At 54.1% G+C, this 17989-nt stretch overlaps 1 protein-coding gene across 1 annotated transcript; it reads left to right on the plus strand.

Annotated features, from left to right (window-relative positions):
- Positions 1-686: 686 nt before the first annotated feature.
- PES1 (pescadillo ribosomal biogenesis factor 1) lies at positions 687-17181 on the plus strand. Its single transcript, XM_005567588.4, has 15 exons — positions 687-788; positions 3658-3737; positions 4809-4962; positions 6509-6618; positions 9294-9465; positions 9553-9642; positions 12365-12481; positions 12600-12674; positions 12906-12995; positions 13307-13437; positions 13830-13955; positions 14073-14257; positions 14705-14871; positions 15008-15169; positions 16674-17181. Exons 1-15 carry the CDS (start codon positions 765-767, stop codon positions 16755-16757), a joined length of 1767 nt encoding a protein of 588 aa, XP_005567645.3. The 5' UTR covers positions 687-764; the 3' UTR covers positions 16758-17181.
- The last annotated feature ends 808 nt before the right edge of the window (positions 17182-17989 follow it).

A 17989-nucleotide genomic window follows, 5' to 3' on the forward strand; every position in this document is an offset into this window, starting at 1 on the left:
TTTTTTTTGAGACGGAGTCTCACTCTGTCGCCCAGGCTGGAGTGCAGTGGCCGGATCTCAGCTCACTGCAAGCTCCGCCTCCCGGGTTCAAGCCATTCTCCGGCCTCAGCCTCCCAAGTAGCTGGGACTACAGGCGCCCGCCACCTCGCCCGGCTAGTTTTTTGTATTTCTTAGTAGAGACGGGGTTTCACCGTGTTAGCCAGGATGGTCTCGATCTCCTGACCTCGTGATCCGCCCGTCTCGGCCTCCCAAAGTGCTGGGATTACAGGCTTGAGCCACCGTGCCCGGCATCGGCAGCCAAATTCTAACGAGGCTTAGCAACCGTTACCTTGACAACGCAATCCCATCACGCAACACGGAGCGTGGTGCCCCTCTGCATCCCAGAAGGCACCGCGCTGTCTCTAAGCCTTCCGCCCCTCTCCGTCCCAGCATGCAACGCGGTCACAGTCAATGCCTCGTTATCAGGGTGATTACAGGAATGCCTGTATATCCACGTTTGTTTTAACACTTAAAGTGTTTGTAACCATTGTGAACGCGAAAGATCTGGAAAGAGTGGTCTCAGTGATTTTTTTCAGACTATAGTTTTAAATCTCGAGGAGGAAATCCCCATCTTTCCCTGGACTTTTACAGGCATCTCATTGGGCAGCCCCCGCACACCGACAGCGTGGGGTGGGGAGGGTCCTCGGGGTCCTTGGCACGGCACGTGCGGGAGGAAGTGGAGCTGTCTGTAGGCGCTGCCCTAGTCGGCTCCTCAACGTGGAGCGATGGGAGGCCTTGAGAAGAAGAAGGTGAGTGGGAAAGACGGTGGGAATTCCCGAGGGGTGGGATCTGGGGGCGGCAGAGCATGGGGTCGGCTCTTTTCCCGAGCTCCATTTCTCATGGAGACTGGAAAGACGAGATCAACGCGGCAGTAGTCAGCTGCGAGAAGGGGTCCGAGGATGGTTAAGGATGGCAGTACTCGTTTAGTGAAATCCAAGAACGAACTCCAGAGTGCTTTCTGTGGAGAGGGCTGTGAGAGAGAGTTGAACTTACCAAGCGTAGCTTCATTCCAAAAGCGGGCCGAGCCGTGGGACCACTATTTATCGAAAGGGTGATAAACATTACGTAGTGTTCGCCGTTACTGCCCGTCACATTATTTGGTTAATGTTGTCTTGGAAGTTCTCTTCGAGGCATAACATTTCGACTGAAATGGGAAAGATCAGAACGTCTTGGATGGGTTGTGGGGCATGGTAGTGCTTCACGAGCAAGCCTGACAAGGGAAACCAAATGCCAAGATCAGTAGGCAGGAAAGGCTTGCTGTGTGTAAGGAGTTGGAAGGACATCGGGATGTAAACCAAGAAAAGAATGGCATCTGATAAGATTGGGGTTGGACAAGTACTGTATCGTGCAAGGCCTGTAAGCTTGGATTTTATTCTAAGTGCAGTAGGAATAGTGTAGAGCTTGAATTTTATTCTGTGTGCAGTAGGAATCGAAGGAGTAACACGATTAGAGTTTTTCAGGGAGTTCTTGTGGCTGTATGGATAATCGGCTCAGTGACATGAAAAGACTGGGAAGGGAATGGGAATGAGGAATATATAGTTGGCTTAAGTGTTTCTTTCAGAGTGAAAGTTTCTATTGCCAGTATTTTTAACCTAACACACTACATTGAGTGTCCAGTGCTAGCCCCATCGGAACTGCAAAGATACAAGATGGGAAACCTGCCCTTGAGTTGCAGATGTAGATATGTAACAAAATCGTTACAGTTTTTAAAAGCTGGGTTTCAGAGCCAGAATCAACAAAGATGATTCTCTGTTGTGGAAAGGATTGTCTTGTGTGTAGTAGGATATTTGGCGACATCCCTGATCCTCCACCTATTGGATGCCAGTAGCACCCAGCAACTAAAAATGTCTCCAAACATTGCTGAATTGTCCTTCTCCCAGCACATACCCAGGGAGTAACCCATTGAGAACCATTTATTCCCTTAACATTTATAAGGATAAGCATGGTGTCAGAGATAAGTGTGGCATAAGGCAATGGAAAACGCTGTAAATGAAAACTCAACTTCTTAAGGCAGTCTGAAACTCATCTTTATACCTCCAGGACTTAGCATGGGCTTGATACCCAATAGACAATTAATACATGTGTAAAGGAAAGAATGAATGAAGGGTATGTTTCATTACTATGATGTTATTAGTAAACGTACCCCTGGGAGACTAACAGGTTTGTCTCTTTAGAGCTGAACCTAGCCAAAGAGGCCCCTGCTGTCTTAGCCCAGAGGAAGATCTTGTTTGGAAAAGACATGCTTGTTAGCTTGCAGGGTATTTGTTACAGTGCACTGCTCACCTCTATCTAGGGATGCAGAAGTGTGAGGGATGCAGAAGTGTGACGAATACAGAAATGTGGGTGTGAGGCAGCGTCTTAGCACCACAGGCATCCAAATGGTTACACAAGACAATATGCTTCTTGGGGGCAGGTAGAGACCAGGCTTTTTGTCTTTATTGCCTTCATAGCATCTAGCTTAGTGCTTTGACCATGATAGAGGACATGTTATTGTCTGTTGAATGAATGAATGAGGAAGGGGAGAAGCTGTGTGGCTTAGAGCATACTTTTTCAGCCAGGGTAATACCACCCTCAAGGGAACAAAATTGGTTGAGGGGCAGTATCTTAGCTATTACAGTGGTTGTGGCCCCCCAAGGACCACATTACATAAACAGACCTGCAGTATATCTCTGGTATTAACATTTTATGAGGCATGGGGAAGAAAGGGTGATGGGTGAGGGAGGAAGGGGGTGTCTAATAAGTCTCCTGGTAGTGGTGAAGAGATTATAATGAGGAAGAAAAGGAGGGAAAAAGATTAGGAACACTGGCTTAGCTGTTAGGCATTCAGGCACCGGACTCAGACCTGCCCGAGTTTGAATCCCAGCCCCAACTCTTAAAAAGCTGTGTGCTTGGCCGGGCGCGGTGGCTCAAGCCTGTAATCCCAGCACTTTGGGAGGCCGAGACGGGCGGATCACGAGGTCAGGAGATCGAGACCATCCTGGCTAACATGGTGAAACCCCGTCTCTACTACAAAATACAAAAAAACCCTAGCCGGGTGAGGTGGCGGGCGCCTGTAGTCCCAGCTACTCGGGAGGCTGAGACAGGAGAATGGCGTAAGCCCAGGAGGCGGAGCTTGCAGTGAGCTGAGATCCGGCCACTGCACTCCAGCCTGGGCTACAGAACGAGACTCCGTCTCAAAAAAAAAAAAAAAAAAAAAAGCTGTGTGCTTTTTAAGAGTTGCATAGGTTATTTTACGAGCCCGTTTTCTCCTTTGTGAAATGGGGGTTCTGACAGCACCTACATCACAGGGTTATGGGAATTAAATGAAATGTGTGAAAATCACTAATTGTAATGGCCAACATTTAGAGCTAGTGCTAAGCACTTGGCACAGCACCCTATCCATAGCAGCCTCGCAGCCCTCAGCATCGTGTATGTGTTCCCTGTGCTGGCAGCTGCAAGGACGGTACAGGAGAGCTCATCCAGGCAGGTCAGCTCCTTCCCTGCAGTGTTTCCTCTCCTTGATTCATCTCAGCAACTTATCCAGAGTGATAGTTGCCTGTGGAACTAAGCATGCCCAGAGTTTGATGTCGGTCACTACAATCATTGCTAACGGAGAATTGCTTTTTTTTCCTCTCCCAGTATGAACGAGGCTCGGCCACCAACTACATCACCCGGAACAAAGCCCGGAAGAAGCTCCAGCTGAGCTTGGCTGACTTTAGGTGAGCTTGGAGAGAAGGGGAATATAGAGGGACCGCGGGAAGCCCAGGCAGTGAATTGCACATTGAAAACTCAGCTGTATCCCTGTCTTACCTGAGTTGCCATACCCGTTCTGGAATTCTGGTATTCCTTCTCTTTCTCACCTTTCCTTGCTTTAGTGAGTTGTGTTTGCTAGGTGTGGTCCAAGGGAAAATGGAGGAGAACTGAACTGGATCGTCAGGATGGGCTAGCTGGGCTGGGCTGGGTCCCTGCCATCCATCCCCTCCCGTCTGGCAGAAGAGACCCCTGATCCTGCAGCTAGGGGTTCTCATTCCTCATAGAGTCAAAATAGTGAAGTCTTTCACTATGGCCTGTGGGCCCTGGCCTCTGTGGCTCACCTGGCCCACTTTTTTTTTTTCTTCCAGAGACGGAGTCTCGCTCTGTTGGCCAGACTGGAGTGCATTGGCATGATCTCAGCTCACTGCAACCTCCACCCCCAGGTTCAAGCGATTCTCCTGCCTCAGCCTTCCTAGTAGCTAGGATTACAGGCGCTGGCAACCATGCCTGGCTAATGTTTGTATTTTTTTTAGTAGAGACAAGGTTTCATCATGTTGGCCAGGCTGGTCTCCAATTCATGACCTCAGGTGATCCGCCTGCCTCAGCCTTCCAAAGTGCTGGGATTACAGATGTGAGCCATCACACCTGGCCACCTGGTCCACTTTTATTTTTATTCCTTCAAACACACCAGCTCTTTCCAGCCTTCTGGACTTTGTCCCTCTTGTTAGAATGCTTCTCTCCTTGTTAGGATGCTTCTCTCCTTGTTAGGAGCTTCTCTCCTTGTTAGGATGCTTCTCTCCTTTTTGTGGCTAAAATGCCGATATCTCAGCAAGTCCTTTCTTAACTCCCCTAGAGACTCTCAAGTCTGCGTTTTTGTTTTATGACTGTGATTGTGAGACTCGTGTACTAGGATGTGAGCTGTCTAAGGGCAGGGACCCCATGTTCCCTGTTTACCGTTGTTTTCCAGGCCCAGCTGTGGCCAGTGCTCCCCACCTTTACCCACATAACTGACATAACAGATGGCCTCTGTCTTCCAGGCGGTTGTGCATTCTGAAGGGCATTTACCCCCATGAACCGAAACACAAGAAGAAGGTTAACAAGGGTTCTACAGCAGCCCGAACGTTTTACCTTATCAAAGACATCAGGTTTCTCCTCCATGAACCCATTGTCAACAAGTTCCGGGAATACAAGGTGAGGTCTGGGCTCTAGGGTCTGTCAGGTTCTCATCGCAGCTCTGTGACCCACTAACTAACTGTGACCTTGGGCAGATTGCCTACCCTCTCTGGGTAAGCCTATACAGAGAGCAGCGTGAGCCTCAACAGAAGTACTTGGAGGGAAGAGGTCATTTAATTTTAGGACCTGGCCCCAAAACAGGCTTCCATTGCATTTTTCTGGGTGGCTCAGTGCCACACACAGATCCACAGCTTGTTTCATGCTGATATAGTCTGGTGTTGGGAACAGAGGCCAGCCTTTCTCATCCTGTCAGTGGCAGGTCACTTGGCTTCTGTTCTCAGTTGAAAAATGGAGCTGCTGGCCGGGCGAGGTGGCTCAAGCCTGTAATCCCAGCACTTTGGGAGGCTGAGACGGGCGGATCACGAGGTCAGGAGATCGAGACCATCCTGGCTAACACGGTGAAACCCCGTCTCTACTAAAAAAAATACAAAAAACTAGCCGGGCAAGGTGGCGGGCGCCTGTAGTCCCAGCTACTTGGGAGGCTGAGGCAGGAGAATGGCGTAAACCCTGGAGGCGGAGCTTGCAGTGAGCTGAGATCCGGCCACTGCACTCCAGCCTGGGCAACAGAGCGAGACTCTGTCTCAAAAAAAGAAAGAAAAATGGAGGCCGGGTGCGGTGGCTCAAGCCTGTAATCCCAGCACTTTGGGAGGCCGAGACGGGCGGATCACGAGGTCAGGAGATCGAGACCATCCTGGCTGACACTGTGAAACCCCGTCTCTACTAAAAACTACAAAAAACTAGCCGGGCGAGGTGGCGGGCGCCTGTAGTCCCAGCTACTCGGGAGGCTGAGGCAGGAGAATGGCGTGAACCCGGGAGGCGGAGCTTGCAGTGAGCTGAGATCCGGCCACTGCACTCCAGCCTGGGCAACAGAGCGAGACTCTGTCTCAAAAAAAGAAAGAAAAATGGAGGCCGGGTGCGGTGGCTCAAGCCTGTAATCCCAGCACTTTGGGAGGCCGAGACGGGCGGATCACGAGGTCAGGAGATCGAGACCATCCTGGCTGACACTGTGAAACCCCGTCTCTACTAAAAACTACAAAAAACTAGCCGGGCGAGGTGGCGGGCGCCTGTAGTCCCAGCTACTCGGGAGGCTGAGGCAGGAGAATGGCGTGAACCCGGGAGGCGGAGCTTGCAGTGAGCTGAGATCCGGCCACTGCACTCCAGCCTGGGTGGCAGAGCGAGACTCCGTCTCAAAAAAAAAAAAAAAAAAAAAGAAAAATGGAGCTGCTTTGCTGTGCCGTCCTCCCATGTAAACATGTGGAGTTGGGACACCTGTGCATTGTCAAAAAGGGTGCCCGGTCTAGCTCTGCTGGTTAACACACCAGGCTTGGTGTTCCTTGGAGTTGGCTTTTTTGCATATCCTGGGCAGAGGGGTCGGTGACACAGGCACACAGCCATGGCCAGCTTCAAGGGGCATGAGAGTCCTTCTGCCCTGCGTTTCCATCTTCCATAGAAGTTGTCCAGGAGTCCTGAGCCTCAGCATCAGTGGTCTTTTCCTTTCCTTCAGGTGTTTGTCCGGAAGCTCCGGAAGGCCTATGGGAAGAGCGAGTGGAACACTGTAGAGCGTCTAAAGGACAATAAGCCGAACTACAAACTTGACCACATCATCAAGGAACGGTGAGCCAGGCCGTCTTCGGGACACCGCAGTTTCTTCATTTACTGCTGGTCTCTGTCCTAGCACCAGGGATTCAGTAGGGAACAAGACTAAGACCCAGCTCAAAGAGCTTGCATCTCCTTGAAGGACACAGACCAAAAACCAAGCTAGCAAATTTCTAGAATGATTACTAGGTCTGTAGTTACAGGGCTGTCAGACAGGGCTCTGAGGGGAGACGTCTGAGCCAGCCAGCGGAAGCACAGTCCAAGCAGAGGCCGTGGCAAGTGCAGAGGCCCTGTGGTGGGAGAGCCCCAGCGCCCCATGGCTGCACGGCGGGTACCTGGTGAGACCTGGGAAGCACGGCTAGACACTTCTGGTCTGAACTGTTCCTTGCCCAGCCTTCTCAGACGTCCCCCTCATTCACTAACTAAATCAGCAAATTTTGTTTCGTGTGTTTTTTGAGAAAGTCTTGCCCTGTTGCCCAGCCTGGAGTGCAGCGGGGGGATCTCGGCTCACTGCAACCTCCACCTCCCAGGTTCAAACAATTCACCTGCCTCAGCCTCCTGAGTAGCTGGGATTACAGGCACCACCACCACGCCTGCCTTATTTTTGTGTTTTTAGTAGAGACTGGGTTTCACCATGTTGGCCAGGCTGACCTTACGTGATCTACCCACCTCGGCCTCTCAAAGTGCTGGGATTACAGGTGTGAGTCACCACATCCAGCCTAAATCAGCAATTCTTAATCAGGGGTGATCTTGCTTTTCCAGTGGGCATTTGGCAATGTCTGGAGACTCTTTTGGTTCTCACAACTTGGATGGATGTGCTATTGGTATCAAGTGGAGAGAGGCCAGTGATGCCACTAAATGCGCTATAGTAGTCCCCTACAACATAGTGTAGTCTGACCCAAATGTCAGTAGTGGTAAAGTTCAGAAGCCCTGGGCTGGTGAATGTCTGTCATCTTTGGGGGCTGATGGCCCAGGAACACTGAGCTCCAGGATGGCTCGGGTTGGCTTCATCCAGCCTGGCTGTGGGCTGTCACAGGAAGAGCCCTGGCCTAGGAGCTAGACGGCCGGTGTTCCCATCCCAACTGTGTGGCACATGCGCTGGGTGGCCAGAGGGTATTTCTTAACCCGAGTAGGTCCCCACCTCCATAAGAGATGATGGCAGTTCCTGTCCTGCCTGTGACACACAGTGTTCGGTGAAATAAACGAAAAAAAGCCACACACGAAAAGCAAGTGCCTGGGTTCATACACACACATCAAGTGTGACGGTGTGGTTGTGGTGATCTCATTTTACACCATCTCTAGCTCCTTAGCTAAAGCCAGAGCTTAAGAAAGAAAAGCAGTTGGCCCGGAAATGCTGGCGCTGTTTCTACAGAAAGCCTGGGTTGTTGGTTTTGTCTGTGAGGTGGAGAGTTAGGAAACTACAAGGCACCAGAGAGGGCCAATTGAGGCTGTCACCTCTGCACCAAGAAACCAGACAGCTATCCTGCTGCCTCATGAGAGGTCTCTGCAGGCCTTTCTTCCATCTTGGCATGGGTTTGAAGACCTGGTAGACTTCTGACTCGTAGCAGTAAGTGATGCCATCTGGGGCTGGAAGGACCTTGGCAGTGTCTGGTCTCATGGATTTTGGAGTCTTTTTTGAAGTAGCAGAACCCATTCTCTCTCTCTCTTTTTTTTTTAAACTGCACCCCTCCCGCTGCCCCGCCCAACCCCCAGCCAGAACCCATACTTCAAAAGGAAGCTGCTTCTCCTTGAAGAAGCACTTGGAAAAAAGAAAATAGGAAAAGTAACAAAAATGATTTTTAAAAAGGTAGCTTCCTGGAAGGCAGTTTGGATGCCAGCGTCTCTGGCAGCTGCTCTGGCTGCGGGAGAGAAGCTTGAAGCTCTGTCCGTCCACTTGGGCCCAAGGCATTTCTAGGGAGCTGCAAGAGCCCAGTCGTAAATGAAGAGTCTGGGTCACAGCTCGGACCAAGACTGGAATCCAGGTGTCGTTGCTTGTGGTTCCATGTCTTCTCTGTGACCCATGCCTCTGTCCCTCAACAGGGCAGCCACACAGTGCCCGGGGTGGCTCCTCCGTGTTGGCTTTGTCATTTACCACAAGATTCCCCGAAACACATTCTGCTCTGGCTCTTCCTGGACCCAATTCCCTGGGTCTTATTGGTTCTGCCAACTAGACAGGTCCAAGGGGTGAGAAGCATGGAAGCTAGAACCTACGCTGGCGACCTGTGGCCAGGCCTAGACATAAGTGCTGCCTAGGGGAAGCAGCCCCCACCCCGCTCCCTTCTCCACTAGGGCAGCTTTGGTTTCCCATTTTCCATCTTGGACCTCTCTATAGAGTGTCCGTGCACTAAATGTTCACCTTCAAAGACAGTCATGGAGGCCCTGACTCCGTCTACCTTCATGCACCACAAAATACGTACGTGGGTCAAGGCTGGGTCTTTGGTGAGCAATGGGTGTCTTGAGGATCCCCATCAGGACTTCTCTGGTCCTCAGAGCCTAGTGGGCACGTCCTGGTTAAGTGGTTCCTCCCAAGGACTGTGGTCAGATGTGGGGAAGCTGCTCCTGCCAGGTCAGGAGGTGGCAGTGGTGAGGCCTGGCTTGAGGAATGGGGCATCTGGGGTGGGGTAAGGAGATCAGGGCCCCCCCTTGGTACCCAGGCTGAACAGGCCCCATGTGCTGCCCCACTGGCTGTGCAGGTACCCCACATTCATCGATGCCCTGCGGGACCTGGATGATGCCCTCTCCATGTGCTTCCTCTTTTCCACCTTCCCACGGACTGGCAAGTGCCACGTGCAGACCATTCAGCTGTGCCGCCGGCTCACTGTGGAGTTCATGCACTACATTATTGCCGCCCGTGCCCTGCGCAAGGTGAGCCTGTGACCATCTGGCGGGCACCCCACCCCACGCCCTCTCCTGCCCACCATGGTCTTCACCCAGCTGTCTCCTCTCCCACAGGTCTTCCTGTCCATCAAAGGCATTTACTACCAGGCCGAGGTGCTGGGGCAGCCCATTGTGTGGATCACTCCCTATGCCTTCTCCCATGATGTGAGTGTGCCTGTCGGGAGGGGAGGGGCTTGTGCTGCCTCCTAGACAGATACAAGTGTGGAGGAAGGGGGATTTTGCTGTTCATGGAGTCTAGCAAGTGCTGGGTTCCCAACTGTTGACGATGGGTGAGGTGGGGCAGAACAAGATGGGGAATGTGCCACACAGCATCCTCATTAAGAGCAGGAACCTAAGCTAGTCCTGTGGCAGCACCTGGCAGCTGTATGCCCTTGGACGTGTTCCTTTCACCTCTCTGTGCCGCAGTTAACAGTGTCTACGTCCTTAACAGTGCCTGGTGCTTGGCCTTTTAGGGGCCGAGTGAACAGTGAGAACAGCTACCAGGGTCATACCCGGCCTGCACGTCCAGCACCACATGGGGACAGTGGCAGAGCCCTGCCCTCAAACCTACTGGGGTCCTTGTCCCTGCTTTGCTGCCAATAACTGCCAGACCTTGGCCAAGTGGCCTTGCCTCCCTCCTCTGCTTCCCCCTTCCCGCCTGTCTGCCCCACAGGACTCAAGGACTGGGAGAGAAGGGGAACGGTGAGCACAGGAGAAGCACTTAGCATGTGGCACTGTTTCCTATACATATTGTTTTCTCTTTCTTTTAAAATAGAGATAGGGTCTCACTACATTGCCCAGACTGGTCTTGAACTCCTGAGCTTAAGCAGTCCTTCCATCTCAGCCTCCCAAAGTGGTAGGATTATAGGCGTGAGCCGCAGAGCCCAGCCTTTTTCTTTATCCATTTGAAATCCTGGGAATTGTTGGCAGGGATCCACTGAGAGAAACCCTGGTTTTGCCCCCTCATGGAGGCATCATTAGCTTCTAGTGCCCCCCAGGTGGTGGGGCCAGCCTCTCCTGCCTCCCTGTGCTGGTGGCCTGCATTTAGCCCACCTTGCTTGATCATTGAGTGGGAACTGGTGCCTTCAGTGGAGAGCAGCCGCTGCTGGTCCAGTTAGCACAGTGGCTCTGCTGTCCAGATTATCGGGGCTCCAGGGGGAGCTGGGGCTCTAGGCGCTCTGGACTGTTCCTTACGATCCCTTGTGGGTGGGGTTGCAAGGGCTGGAACCCACCCTAACTGGCTGCCTGGTGGTGAGGCTGTGGCCTGTTTGCCGGTGAGAGGCGGGCTTGGCCCTCAGCAGTCCCTGTTCCCACCCCTCATGGGGCACGCATGGGTGGCCCTTCCTTCTTCCCCTCCACAGCCCTCTCTCCTCCTCCTTCCTTCCTGCCTTCCTCTTGGGCCTTCCATCTCTCTGACGTCCTGCCCCCATGCTACTCAGACTGCTCTTTGTGTGTCCTCCCTGCTGGTGAACAGGGCCCTGGGGCAGGCTGGCCTCCACACAGCTGGCCCTGGGAGAAGGGAGCCAGCCACCCATTCCCCTTTCCTCCCCGGCCAGTTCACAGCCGTTGCTTCCTCTCAGCAGATGGGGAGGACTGGCACTAGGTCGTAGCGGAGCCCAGTTGTGCCCCTCCTGTGAGCAGCCAGGGTTGGGTTCATAGCTGTGGAAGTCAGGCTGGTTGTAGGGTCGGGGGCCCCCTGCTCAGTGCTGGGCTGTGGGAAATGTGGTTGGTCCCCTGATGTGCCTGTCAGGGGCCCTCACAGATTCTCATGGAAGGATGGAGGTGTGAGTGGGGGGACAGGCGGGACTTCCCTTGGCCCTGTGTGCTTTCACAGCACAGGTCACTGTCTGGCAGCAGAATAGCAGAACAGCTGAGAGTCATGGGCACACCCGGCACTCATGGTGATCACTACTGATTTTCATGTTGCTCGGAACATCCTGCTGCGTCCTGGGAGCCAGCTGGGCTGGCTTGGCCTCCATGGTTTTAGGGGGCAGAACCGCTCAAGAGTTGCGGTGCTTCTGTCTGGGCCTCAGTTCTTTGCCCTGTTTTGCCCTATTAGCTGCTCCAGGGCGAAGATAAGCCTTCTGTGTCCCCTGCTGCTGGGATGACAGCTCTTTGCCTTTGCCCTGAGCAGTAAGTAGTTTGTCTGCTGGCCATTTCCCAAGAGCTGCCTGGGGGCTGAGCCAGGCCAGCTGCCAGCCTACCCCAGCCCTTTGGGTCATGGCTCTGGACCTGGCTTGGGCCCAAGGAGGGGTCACTCAATTCTGAGTGTCCATCCCGAGGTTCAGAGGTGGGACTCAGTGGGTGGCCTGAGCCCCATTCATCCCCCGCCCCCGCTGAGCCTGGCCTTCCCAAGGCACCTTAGTCAGCTAAGGTTTTGCCAGCCCTTCTGGGCTAGGGACAGCGCTGGGAGCACCGCCCTCCTGGTGCCCACACGCTAGCCCAGCAGCAGACATGCAGCAAAGATTGTGGGCTAGGTGATGCGGAAGGCAGGAGCTCCGGCCGGGTCAGAAAGTGGTGTCTCCGAGTCTGAGCTAGACCTGAAGGGAGTGGGAGAACTGGCGCAGGGAGGGGAGGACCAGCCAGTCCTGGGAGCAGTGGGGACCAGGGTTCCTTTTCTCACTCTTTTATGGGGGTCTGGCACTGACTTCGAGGATGGCTCTAACCCTTGGGACCCCTATCCAGAGCCTCACTTGTGGCTGGGAACACTTGTGGCCAGAACGCCCCTGGGTGGGAAGATCCGTGCCACCCCTTCCCTAGGGCAGTGCCTTCTTGAGGAGCTTGGAGTCCTCGGGTAGGTCAGACGCCCTCCACTCTGTGGTTGTCTGTCCCTCCTTTGCCCCCATCCCTGCGCCCACACTGCTCATGCACCTCTTGTGTTCCTCAGCACCCGACAGACGTGGACTACAGGGTCATGGCCACCTTCACTGAGTTCTACACCACACTGCTGGGCTTCGTCAACTTCCGCCTCTACCAGTTGCTCAACCTGCACTACCCCCCGAAGGTAGGACCCCATACCAGTGCCTTCTGCTCGCGGTGCAGGGGCCGCAGCCCTTCTCTGTCGACACAGAGGCGAGGGGCTGTGGCTGTCCTCTGCCCCTGACCTTCCCCTTGCCTACTAGCTCGAGGGGCAGGCCCAAGCAGAGGCAAAGGCCAGTGAGGGCACCTACGCGTTGGACTCCGAGAGCTCTATGGAGGTGAGAGGCTCCAGCAGCGTCACCTGGCATCTCCCAAGGGCGTGGTCTCTGTCCCCAATACCTCTGGGGGTCTGGGTCAGGGTGGGGGTGGTTGTGGCTAGGTGGGTGGTCTCGGCCTGCCCTTGGAACCCACACCTGCTGATGCCCAGGACTGTCACTGCTGCCCCTCCCCACCCTGGCCCCATGCCCGCATGAGGTCCCCCACTGCAAGCAGCCCCTTCTCTCCTGTAGAAACTGGCGGCCCTCAGTGCCAGCCTGGCCCGCGTGGTGGTGCCTGCCACAGAGGAGGAGGCCGAGGTGGATGAGTTTCCCACCGATGGGGTGAGCACTGCACTGCCTTCTGGCAGGAGGACTGGGAGGGGTCGTGTGGGGGGGTTCCCAGCTTAGGGACATTTGCATCCTATAAATTAGGTGTTATTTGACGGTCAAAGCAACTGAGCAGAAGAACGGGCTGAATTGTCATCAGAGTTTACATAGGAGGCAACAGAGTTCAGGAGTGGGGCCTTGGAGTTTCCTTTGAAGGCAGGATCCAGGATCTAGAAGGAAGCTGGAGTGGGCGTTATCTCCAGCCTTGGCCCTCCAGTGGAGGTGGGCAGCCCTGGTGGTGCGAAGCCTGGCCTCTTTTTCAACAGGAGATGTCAGCACAGGAGGAAGACCGCAGGAAGGAGCTGGAGGCACAGGAGAAGCACAAGAAGCTTTTTGAAGGCCTGAAGTTCTTCCTGAACCGAGAGGTGCCCCGTGAGGCCCTGGCCTTCATCATCAGGTAGGGAGGCTCAAGGGCCCTCTGACAGCACTGGTTCGGCCATGCTCTGGTCTGGGTCCTGCCCTGGTGTCCATCAGTAACATTGGGATGGTGTCAGTTTCTACTTCTTATGAAAGAGTGTGTGGAAAGTGCTCGGCACTGCACTGAGCACATAGGAAGCACTCAGCAGAGGGCGGGACTACCATCATTTTATTACCAGCTTAGCACAGAAGGATGAGCAGTGGGCAGATCTCTGCTGAGCCAGGATGGGAGGATCCTGGGGTGAGGAGGGGGCAACGGTGCCCTAAGAGGGTGAGTTTTTGGACTGGGTGGCCAGCAGATCCCAGGAAGCTGAGTCCCAGGACAGGCAGTTCATGTCTGTGTACCCGTGTGGGCTCTCCCTGTCCCTGTAGGAGTTTTGGGGGGGAAGTGTCCTGGGACAAGTCTTTGTGCATCGGGGCCACCTATGACGTCACAGACTCCCGCATCACCCACCAGATTGTCGACCGGCCTGGGCAGCAGACCTCAGTCATTGGCAGGTAGGCCCCCAATCTGATTATCTGGATTTCTGCGTGTCCCATCTCAAAGGCCCTGCGATGCAGCAGGACCCTGAGTTGCCGTCCGTGACTTCGTTTTTGCCTGCCACTCTGCACCAGGTGCTACGTGCAGCCCCAGTGGGTGTTTGACTCGGTGAACGCCAGGCTCCTCCTCCCCGTGGCAGAGTACTTCCCTGGGGTGCAGCTGCCCCCACACCTTTCACCCTTTGTGACCGAGAGGGAAGGAGATTACGTCCCACCTGAGAAACTGAAGCTGCTGGCTCTGCAGCGGGGAGAGGACCCAGGTGAGCAGGATGGGACTGGGCTGGCCTTGGCCCCTGGGCCCACACTGGCTGTTTCCCTTGGCTGCCAAGGTGGAAAGCTCCAGGGAACAGGCAGTAGGAGCAGAAAGCCCTTTGAAGCCACCTGTGGAGTAAGGCTTCGGAGAAGGGACATCTGCCTCCTGGGGTCAGGTGTTATTTGACGTTCAGGATAACTGAGCAGAAGAACGTGCTGCGTTGTCATCAGAGTTTACATTGGAGGCAACAGAGCTCAGGACTAGGGGCCTTGGAATTTCCTCTGATGGCAGCTGGGCTGTGGGGAGGTGCCAGAGAGGGCCACAATTGGGACAGCCCTGAACTGCCCATGGCTAAAGACAGCAGGGTCAGAGAGGATGGAGCCTGGGCCTGTTGTCATCCTGCCAAAGAGACAGCAGGTTCCCACGGCATTCAGAGGTCATTGGCTGTCTCTAGGAAACCTGAATGAGTCAGAAGAGGAGGAGGAAGAGGATGACGACAACGAAGGTGATGGTGATGAAGAGGGAAAAGAGGAGGAGGAGGAGGAAGATGCAGAGGCTGGTTCAGAAAAGGAGGAAGAGGCCCGGCTGGCAGCCCTGGAGGAGCAGAGGATGGAGGGGAAGGTAGGGGGAGCTGCACTGCAAGCTCAGCCTGGGAAGCAGCCCTGCTTGGTGCCTGTCCTGGCCTAGAAGGGCAGGAGCCAGAGACTGTGGAGGTTGGGGGAACCTGCCCTCACAAGCACCCTCCTTGTGTCCCCAGAAGCCCAGGGTGATGGCAGGCACCTTGAAACTGGAGGATAAACAGCGGCTGGCCCAGGAGGAGGAGAGTGAGGCCAAGCGCCTGGCCATTATGATGATGAAGAAGCGGGAGAAGTACCTGTACCAGAAGATCATGTTTGGCAAGAGGCGAAAAATCCGAGAGGTGAGTTCCAGCCACCCAGTTGAGACCCAAGTGTGGCTACCAGACCCAACTGCACAGGTGAATGTATGTGGCCTGGGGCCCTCCTCTAGGCAGACTGAGGCTCTTCTAGCCTTTTCCTGAGGTTGCCTGCCTGGCCCAGCCTAGCCTTTGGGGCCCCCGACCCAGGCCAGTGTAGGCATCTTTGGTACTGCCAGCTCCGGCCCGGGCTTTCCTTAGGGCTTCTGTCCCACCCTGCATCCAGCTTCCTGAGTCTGCTGGGGTCTGCGAACAGAGCCTTCCTGGTGCACTCAGGGACTGTGGGGGACTTTTGTTAAACTTCTATCTGTTTTGTATTTTCTTGTTCATAAAGCCATATGTGCTAATTAAAAATACAAACTCATGCACCCTGGAACCCTGCGATGAGTGATGCAGAACTGGCTTACAGCCCTGCCCGTGGAGTAGAGCAGCCTGTAATAACAGCCCCCAGGTTTCTCTTGTGCCCATAATGACCCGTCTTTGGGAGGTCATGCTATAGATTGTTTTGAGGTATAATTTGTTTTTTGAGACAGAGTCTTCCTCCTCACCCAGGCTAGAGTGCAGTGGAGCGTTGGGATTAGAGGCATGAGCCACTGTACCCAGCCTGAGGTGTAATTTTCATTTAACCGTAATATGGACTTCTCATCCAATACCTGGCCTGTCCCCTGTGGTGGGATTCGATTGTTCTCCAGTTTCAGTCATTCTCAGAAAACATCCCTGAGCATGTGTCTGCCCTCCTCTGAATGATTCTGCAGGCTAAATTCTTAGAAGCATAACTATTGCAGTTTTGAAATTGTTATTGTCAAATGGGGCTCGGCGTGGTGGCTCACGCCTGTAATCCCAGCACTCTGGGATACCAAGACAGGAGGATCAGTTCAGGCCAGGAGTTCAAGACCAGCCTTGGCAACATATTGAGACCCTGTCTCTACCAAAAAAAAAAAAAAAAAAGAGGCTACACATGGTGGTGCACACCAGTAGTCAATCCCAGCTACTCTGGAGGCTGAAGTGGGAGGATTGTTTGAGCCTAGTAATTTGAGGCTGCAGTGAGCTATGATCATGCCACTGCACTCCAGGCTGCGCAACAGAGAAAGACCCTGTCTCTTTAAAAAAAAAATTAAAAATATATTGTCAGGTGACCCAAGAAAGAAGGTTCTTCCTGTTGTACCCCTTTCTACCAGCTCCTGGTGAAGGTGCCACTGGTGTCTGCTTTCCAGGTGGAGTAGGGAAATGGGACTGTTGCCAAGGCTCCTTCCAGCTCTGGGAGTTTAGGATTCTCTTATCGAGATTTGTGGGCGCGTGAAATAATGTCGTTAAAGCAAGGCTAGGGCATGTTTTCTCACTGTGAAGTGGGTCAGGTAGATCTTTTTCCTATGGGAATTTGTGACCTTTTCTGGAAGCTCTGCTTTTAAGGGATATAGCTTTGAGTTCGGTGCCCCACACCCTCCCCTCTCCACACATCTCAGCCTGACCTTCGCCTTCCCCCTCACAGGCCAACAAGCTGGCAGAGAAGCGGAAAGCCCACGATGAGGCGATGAGGTCTGAGAAGAAGGCCAAGAAAGCAAGGCCGGAGTGAGTGCCTGCGGCCCCTCACAGGGCTGAGACCAGCCCCTAGCAGCTGGATGTGGCAGAGGCAGGCCAGAGGACCTAAGTGTGATGGACCAGAGTCGCTTCTCTTCTCCTCCTCCTTTCTCCAGCCAGCCCTGACCCCTCATGCTCTCTGGCTAGGCTGGTGGGCAGCCCTGGCCTCCCTTGGATGGAGCTGCCCTGCTGGTGCCTAGGCAGAGAAGAGGCATCTGTGCCCAGCCTGATTCTCTGCTTCCAGGAGCCAGTGACATGAGGTGCAGGGGCCCACCCAGCCCCCTGCCTACTGCCCCCACTCATCCTGGCTTTCCACAGCCCCCTCCCACACAGTTGGACCCGTGATTCTCAGGGTGCTGTGATGGGGTGAGGGTGGGGGGGCATTTTTATTAAATGACTGGACTTTCGCGCCAATTGCATTCCGTGTCCACGAGCCTTCCTAGGGTTGGAGGAGGCCCACCTAGCACTCTGCTGCAGGTTGGGCCAGCCCTAGGCACCTCTTAGAGCTCTCTGGACCAGGTCCAGGGATGCCAGAAGGTAGACACAGAGGTTCTGGGTCTGGGCTTCACAGCCTGTCTGGCCTTGGTTCACATTCTAACCCAGGCACTTTCCCTCTGCACCTGCTTCCTCATGTGTCAGTTACCGGTAGAAATTCTGTTCTTTGAAAGGGATGTGTTGAGGGTTCTGTGATAACTTTATAGGCTCAGACCTTACAGACTCAGTAATATCAGGTGTGTAGTAAGTACTTGGTAAACACCAACTGATTTACATCACTTCCTGCTGGAGTCGGCCCAGAAGGTAAAAGCCAGATCCGGAAGGATCTGTGGGCCTACGGTGAGGTCCTGCCCTCAGCTTGCCTTGTGGGCATGTTGGCAGAACCGCTGAGTACCTCCCAGCGTAGGATTCCACGGCAGCTCCACTTACGGTCTGTGAGGCCTGCCTGACAGCTTCCCAACTGACCTTGGCAGTGTCCCTGCTGACGCCCATTGGGATATGCCCTTGTTTGGAACCGCCAGTGCATCATGACAGAGCCAGGACTATAACCTGGGGCTCTCGGTGCTCACTCTGAGCCCTTCCTAGGACTCACCTCCCAGGGGTGAGTGTTGTCGAGGACTAGGGCCAGGCTGAGGAAGGGTGGGTTTGGAATGGCTCTACTTTCCCTGAATCCAGGCACCTGAGGGCCTTGCCCTCTGCCTCTCACTGTTTGCTGGCTGTGTGGGCAGAGAA

Source organism: Macaca fascicularis, chromosome 10, assembly GCF_037993035.2.
Source record: "Macaca fascicularis isolate 582-1 chromosome 10, T2T-MFA8v1.1".
In the NCBI taxonomy this organism is placed as follows: domain Eukaryota; kingdom Metazoa; phylum Chordata; class Mammalia; order Primates; family Cercopithecidae; genus Macaca; species Macaca fascicularis.

Coding starts and splice junctions, on each gene's coding strand:
- PES1 (XM_005567588.4), top strand. CDS start 765: ATGGGAGGCCTTGAGAAGAAGAAG. Junction 9,466..9,552: donor CCGCCCGTGCCCTGCGCAAG/GTGAGCCTGTGA, acceptor CCTCTCCCACAG/GTCTTCCTGTCCATCAAAGG. Junction 12,675..12,905: donor ACTCCGAGAGCTCTATGGAG/GTGAGAGGCTCC, acceptor TCTCTCCTGTAG/AAACTGGCGGCCCTCAGTGC.